At 52.7% G+C, this 7,191-nt stretch overlaps 1 protein-coding gene and 1 pseudogene across 1 annotated transcript; one reads left to right on the top strand and one right to left on the bottom strand.

The window, feature by feature from the left end:
* LOC132353967 (carcinoembryonic antigen-related cell adhesion molecule 1-like) overlaps window positions 1–7,191 on the bottom strand; it is a 902,477-nt pseudogene that overhangs the window by 165,729 nt on the left and 729,557 nt on the right.
* ZNF575 (zinc finger protein 575) lies at window positions 2,687–5,571 on the top strand. Its single transcript, XM_059903565.1, has 4 exons — window positions 2,687–3,442; window positions 3,720–3,829; window positions 4,265–4,379; window positions 4,846–5,571. The coding sequence occupies exons 3-4, from the start codon at window positions 4,295–4,297 to the stop codon at window positions 5,502–5,504; spliced, it is 744 nt and encodes a 247-aa protein (XP_059759548.1). The 5' UTR covers window positions 2,687–3,442; window positions 3,720–3,829; window positions 4,265–4,294; the 3' UTR covers window positions 5,505–5,571.

The following is a 7,191-nucleotide window of genomic DNA, read 5'->3' as shown; positions in this document are numbered from 1 at the left end:
TTGTCAATTTTGGTGTCCATGGGGGTCCCGGAACTAACCCCCTGTGGATACCAAGGGAAGACTGTAACTCTCCCTGTGTTTGGGGAGACAGCCAGTACTCCCTCTGCAGTCCTCTACCCTTACCTACAGCAAATCAATAAAACCCAACTTTGCCAGACTTCTAGCATATTCCTGGTGGGCTTTATCAGGGGAGAGACTCAGGGAGCCACTCAGAAACAAGGAAGATGCTGAGACTCAGTGATATCAGAGAGAGAGAGAGAGAGATCTGGAGAGACTTTCAGAGATACATTGGGAAATACAGAATTGAAATGGGGTGTCTGTCAAAGAAATATGGTCACTTAGATACACTCGAAGATTCTAGAAGATCGTGGAGGTGGGAAGAGATGTGGGGAGCAGGGAGCATTAGAGAGGGGAGAAATGTACAGGGAGAAGGAGAGAATCTCTCAGAACACGGAAACACCAAGAGAGGGGAGAAACAGGCAGAAAGAAGAGCTCAGACTCAAGGAGAGAACTTTGTTCAGTTATTCCTCACATTGAGGTCTCCTGAATGTCTGGCTCAAGCTGAGCGAAACTGGAGACCCAGAGTTGAGTCCTCAGTCTGGTTGGTGGGGGAAAGAGGTGCAGACATCAGGGCTAAAACAAGGAGAGGTACAGGGATTGCCAGGAGCTCAGGGGAGTGAGAAGCCAGGAAAAGAGACTCTGAGGCACACTTTACTGTGAGGGTCCCGCAAACAAGACCTCTCCATCCTGGGGCCCATTCCTAATTGTTTCTGCAGGATTGGTAGATGCTTACCTGTCCCTTGAAGGCGTGCACACCCTCTGGGGATTTTGTAGAGTCAGCTGCGAGATATCCTAAGAGTTAGAAACTGGCATCACCCTTCCCAAATGTGTGACCTCAGGCTCAAAACTAAACCCTTCTGGGCTTCTCTTTTCTCATCTGTAAATTGTGGTTGAAAATAGTTCCTCCCTCACTGTGAAGATCTAAGAAAAGATACATGTGGTGACTTCCCTGGCGGTCCAGTGTACCGCCAGTGTACTTAAGACTCTGAGCTTCCACTGAAGGGGACACGGGTTCAATCCCTGGTCGGGGAACTAAGATCCTACATGCTGCACAGCCAAAAAAGAAAAAAAAAAAAAAAAAAAAGATACACACACCCCAATGTTCATAGCAGCATTATTTACAATTGCCAAAATACGGAAGCAACCTAAGTGTCCATCACATGAATGGGTAAAGAAGAGGTGGTATATATATACAGTGGAATACTACTCAGTCATAAAAAAGAATGAAATTTTGCCACTTGTAGCAACATGGATGGACTTGGAGGGCATTATGCTAAGTGAAATAAGTCAGACAAAGAAAGACAAATACTGTAGGATATCACCTATATGTGGAATCTGAAAAATACAACAAACGAGTGAATATAACAAAAAAGAGGCAGACTCACAGATATAGAGAACAAACTAGTGGGTCCAGTGCGGGGAGGGAGGGCAAGATAGGGGTAAGAGATTAAGAGGTACAAACTATTAGGTATAAAATAAGTTACAAGGATATATTGTACAACAGGGGAACATAGCCAACATTTTATAATAACTATAAAGGAGTATAACCTTTATAAATTGTGAGTCGCTAGATTGTACACATGTGATTTATATAGTATTGTCAGCAACTATACTTCGATTAAAAAAATAAAGATCCAATGAGTTCACACATGCAAAGAGTTTGGGAGATCACCTGGCACAGAACAATTTCTCAGGTGTTGTGCTCTCAGGGAGGTGGCTATCATTATTTCATCGTCATCCGTGACTCCCTCCTCTTGCTACTTCCTCCCAATTCATTACTAAGCCCTGATGAATTAACCTCTCCAACCAGACCACTTTTCCCTCATCACACCCTCTGCCCCAGTCAAAGAGGCAGCAAAGCATAGATGCAAATTACATGGATTCCAGGGTCAGGCTGCAAGTGTTCAAATCCTGGCCCTGCTATTTCCTGGCTGAGTGACCTTGGATAAGTCTTAGTGCCTCATTTTTATCTCTGTACAATGGAGATAATAGTAGCGCCTCTTCTTGAAAAACTGCTGTCAGCATTAAATGAATGAACATATATAAAACACTCAAGACAGATTCTGACCTATATCAGATGCTGTAATTAATAATATAATTATCATATAATTATCGATATCATATAATAATATAATTATCATATTATTATAATAGTAATTTTTAATAATTACTAATATAATTAACATATAACAGCCACCTCACTGGCTTCTGTCTTCCACTCTACCTCCCTGTAATCCGTTTCCCACGCAGCAACCAGTGAACCTTTTAAAATGTCAATGAAGACACTGAAGAGTCAAAGCAAACAAATTCAACTTGTGGATCTTGTTTGAGTACTGACTGAAACAAACCAAGTGTAATAAAAAGATTTTTATGGAATATGAGGTCTGGCATATAGCTTCAAAATCATCTGGGAGGAGTGAGTGGGGAAATGAGCCCAAATAATCCTTCCGTATAACTCCCACGGCTCCCAGGGTTCGCCAGACCTTGTGGATTATCAGACTGAAGATCCACCCGTGCGGGCGGGGGTGGTTTATGGGCACTTCACGGTCATTCCTGTACGGGGCGGGAAGGTGCACCGTCACTTCCCGGGGGAAGGATGCCAAGGAAGCCACCCCGGGCCTGGCACCAGGAGCTCCAGCGGGGAACAAGGGGTCCCGGGCACCTGGAGCCCGCCGCCCTCCCGGCCCCAGGGCCGTAGCATTGGGGTGGGAGGGGCGGAGAATCCTGAATCACCCAGCGGCGAAGAGTGCCGGGCGCTGTGCAAATAACGTGACTTTTACTGGGCATCAGCTCGCTCTGAACCCGTCCCGCTCCCTTCCGCTCTCGAGGAAATAGCTAGCCTTTACTTGCCAGTGCCTTGAGGGGTAGAATAGGCAGCGGGCTCTTGAAACTGATTCGGGAGACGGAACTCAAGCCCCGAGCGGAATTCTCGAAAAGAACGGGGACATACAAAAGGGAAGTTATCTCAGAGATCTCTTGAGTTAGGTTTCCCCGTGTTAGCTCCTGCACGTGCTTGACCCCAGTCAGCCACCGTAGGCCCTGCAAGCCTCGGCACACTTTCCTCTGGTCCCTCGGCCTGTAGCTCTGCGCTTTGCTCACCAATTGGCTTGCCTTGCGCACCCACCCCCTCATTCCATGCCATCTCCCCCGCTGCAGCCTCCGCGGGCCGCGACTGCGCATGCGAACTAACGCCCCACCGGCCCGGCGGAGGAGGAGGGAATGGAAATGAGGCTGGGCCCAGCAGCTAGCGCGCGCTCCCTCGCCTGCCCTCCCGTCGCAGGGCGCGCGCCGGGCGGTGCAGAGTCCGAAGGCAGCGCCGCAGTGGCCGCGGCCCCCGAGGGAGGGGCGCGGAGCCCCGCCCCCAGGGAGGGGCCGCCCGCAGGTGAGAGGGCAGCGGTCCGGGCACAGACGCCAGGGTCTTCGGGAAGTAGATTGGGGGGGCTGATCGCCAGAACTCCCGGAACAAGGGAGGGTCCTGATGCATAGGTTCCGGAGGGGCGCATGGGCGCCTGAGCCTTGGGAGGGTGCATTGGTGCCCGAATGCCATGATCCCAAGGGGGTGCGTGGAGGCTCAGACGCTTGGGACCTCGAGGGAGAAGTCCATTAGGGTTCTCTGAATCGCAACACACGAGCCACGCTCTTTCTGTGTTTTCCTCCAGGTCTCCCCTCTACCCTCCACGGCTCCAACTCCACGCAGGGGTTGAAATGTAGTGACAAGAAGAAGGCAGTTCACGCGGCGTCAATGGACTGAGACTAAGCCAAGAGCCGGGTAAAGCTACCTCTTCGATGTGAATCCCGCCCACTGAGCTCGTAGGCCCCTCCCCTGGGACAGAGTTGCTGAGCAACCGACTTTGGGTCTTATTAGTATAGCTCCACCCATCCCCGTCTTAGGTTCCTCGGCCGGTTCCGCCCACTCTGGACATAGGCCCCGCCTGCTCCGCGCTCTGGGGCGGCTGGGAGTTAGTTATAGAGGCCCCGCCCACTCCGCTCGAAGGCTCAAACGCTGAGACTAAGTTCCAAATAGACTGCTTCTGGGTCGGGTTTGCATAACCCCGCCCATTGTGCCCTTAGGCTCCGCCCACCCTCGCCTTATAGGACCCCAGACTTAAATAGAGCCTAAACATACTGACCCCTGATTATTAGGCTCTCAGCACTTTCCCCAACAGCCTGATAAACACCGGCGTCGCCCCCTCTCCCACCCTAGGCCCTCCCTCTAGGTTTCTGGGTCGGCAAGATGCTGGAGCGAGATGCTGAGTCTGCATCGGCCCGGGGCACCGATCCTAGTCCCACTGGCAAGGAGCCTGTGAGCAAAGGAGAAGGTGAGGGCGGCTCCACCTGTGAGTAGGGGGCATTCTCCAGGAACTGGGGTCAAGAGAATCATATGTTGAGGGAATCTCAGGGTGAAGTTTTGAAGGCCCAGGGTGATAACCATTTCGGATCCCCAAGAACGCCAAGTTCTGGGGAATCCTCCAGGTTGTCTTGGGGGGACCCCTCATTTCTAGGGGAGATGACATGCAGGATTTCAGGGTGATCACTTGGGAAGATACTAGAAACGGACACTTTAGTAGCTTTGGGGAAGCCGTAGCTCTGGGGTTCCAGCGAGGTAACCCTTTGGAGCCCCTTAGGATGATGCATGGCAGGGGGTGAGAAGGAGGAACATGCCATGTGGGGAATCTCAGTATGACCCTTGAGGTGTCCAGATACGCTAGAATATCAAGGTCGAGGGGGAGCCTGGTGTAGACTCAGGGCTGCTCCCTGGAGCCCACCAACCCTCCTGTCCCCCAGCTCCCTACCAGGGCTCGCCGCAGAAGCCCAGCCAGTCGGTTCCAGGGCCCGCCACGTCCGCGGGGGCGCCTTCCCGACCCCGCCGGCGGCCCCCGCCCCAGCGCCCGCACCGCTGCCCCGACTGTGACAAGGCCTTCTCGTACCCGTCCAAGCTGGCCACGCACCGGTTGGCACACGGCGGCGCCCGCCCCCACCCGTGCCCCGACTGCCCCAAGGCCTTCTCCTACCCCTCCAAGCTGGCAGCCCACCGCCTCACGCACAGCGGCGCCCGTCCGCACCCGTGCCCGCACTGCCCAAAGGCCTTCGGCCACCGCTCCAAGCTGGCAGCCCATCTCTGGACCCACGCGCCCGCCCGCCCCTACCCGTGCCCCGACTGCCCCAAGTCCTTCTGCTACCCCTCCAAGCTGGCGGCCCACCGCCATACGCACCATGCCACCGACGCCCGCCCCTATCCTTGCCCGCACTGCCCCAAGGCTTTTTCATTCCCCTCCAAACTGGCCGCCCATCGCCTATGTCACGACCTCCCGACGGCACCGGGCAGCCAGGGCACCGCCCGGCATCGCTGCTCCAGCTGCGGCCAGGCGTTTGGCCAGAGACGCCTCCTACTCCTTCACCAACACAGCCACCACCAGGCCGAGAGCCCGGGGGAGTGGGAGTGAACGCTCCCCTTGGCTCACTGGCTCCTTATGCTGCCAGCCCCAGTCAATAAAGAGGTGGCATCTCTAAGCCAGGCTGTATGGACTTGCCTCTTCCAGGTAGCCGGAAGGGAGGTTGGCCCCCGCACTGGGCTCAGACTTAGCAGGAGGAACTCGTTTCTGGGAGGGTAAAACATCACCCGCAGAGTTAGCACTGGGCCCCAAACCATGGACCTGGAGGTGTGGTTTGAAAGCCCTGGCTCTGGTTTTTCGCACCTCTTCATATGGCAAAGGTTAAATGTCTGCTAGCATCCTGTGCTGCTGAGGAGTGTGGCGAGACAGGCTCTCCTTATTGTCGTGAGTTTAAATGAGTGCCTCCACTTTGGCCATTGAGTGTATGTATAAAAAATTTTAAATGCACACATGCTCATGTCAACGATTCCACTTCTAGGAATTTATCCTATAGATAAGCACGTGAAAAAAAGGTATAAGAGTAAGGTGTTCACTGCAGTGCGAAGGCAGCGGCCAAAGATGCGAAACAACCCGAGTGCCCATCAATAGGGGACCAGCTAAGGAATTTACAGTACAGCCAGAGAATGGAAGATGTAGCTGTAGGGGAAAAAAGTCAGCTCTACATGTACTGACATGGAAGTATTCCCAAGATAAGCTAAATCATAAAAGCAAGAACAAGGGGTGTATACCAGTAGCGTAAAAAAAATTTTAAGGCCAAGCTTTGGAGCCAGCCCTGACCCACTAAAGAGCCGCAGGGCCTTGGACAAACTTGTCACTTCTCTGAACTCAGATGCCTTATCTATAAAATGGGAGGGTTTTTTGTTTGTTTGTGTTTTAATTTGGCCACGCTGTGGGTTTTTTAATTTGGCTGTGGCTTGCGGGATCTTAGTTCCCTGACCAGGGATCCAGGGATCGAACCAGGGCCTCGGGAGTGAAAGCACCAAGTCCTAACCACTGGACCGCCAGGGAATTCCCAAATGGGAGTATTCTAAGGCCTTTACAAGCATCTTCTCAGGCAAAGATGGTTCCCCTCTTGGAGCCTGTTCCTCCGGCTATAAAACAAGGATGACTGAGCTAACATTGGACTGCTCTTCGTTCTGCAGATATGAATTAAGCAGGTACCGTGTGCCGGGCCCTGCACAGGGTGTTAGGAACACAGCAGTGAACCAGACAGACCTGGTCTAGTGAGGGAGGTGCACACCAACCAAGTAGTGGCAAACACAAGGTAAAGAAGCCAAGTCCACTTTGAACAAGCAGGGGAGCCTCGCCTCCCTTCATACCAAGAATTATTACAAAGCTGTAGTAATAGGCCGGTGGTGCTGGCTTGGCAGTAGGCTAGTGGGAGGGCACTGAGAGCTCAGGAACAGACCCGCGCGCTTACGAGGTGCTAATAGGAGGCGGTCCCCACCTGTAGATCACAGGTTGGCAAGTTTTTCCTGTAAAGGGCCAGACAGTAGATCTGTTTAGGTTTTGCAGGCCATACTGCGTCTGTCACAACCACCCGGCACTGCTGTTGTAGCGCAAAGGCAGACACATGCATTGTGATATGTGGACGAGCATGGCCATGTTCCGGTAAAACTTTATTTACAAAAACAGTAGGTGGGCTGGATTCTGCCTAAGGAGTGTAGTTTGCCGGCCCCTGCTGTAGATGAGTGAGGAAAGGATAGCTAATCTGTGTATGAGCTGAGAGATAGGGAAG

Source organism: Balaenoptera ricei, chromosome 19 (genome assembly GCF_028023285.1).
Source record: "Balaenoptera ricei isolate mBalRic1 chromosome 19, mBalRic1.hap2, whole genome shotgun sequence".
Classification (NCBI taxonomy): Eukaryota; Metazoa; Chordata; class Mammalia; order Artiodactyla; family Balaenopteridae; genus Balaenoptera; species Balaenoptera ricei.
This window is presented reverse-complemented; position numbering and strand designations above follow the sequence as displayed.

Excerpts from the sequence above, each read along its gene's own strand:
- ZNF575 (XM_059903565.1), top strand. The coding sequence starts at position 4,295 with ATGCTGGAGCGAGATGCTGAGTCTGCATCGGCCCGGGGCACCGATCCT. Across the intron at positions 4,380-4,845 it reads GCCTGTGAGCAAAGGAGAAG|CTCCCTACCAGGGCTCGCCG; the intron begins GTGAGGGCGGCT and ends CCTGTCCCCCAG.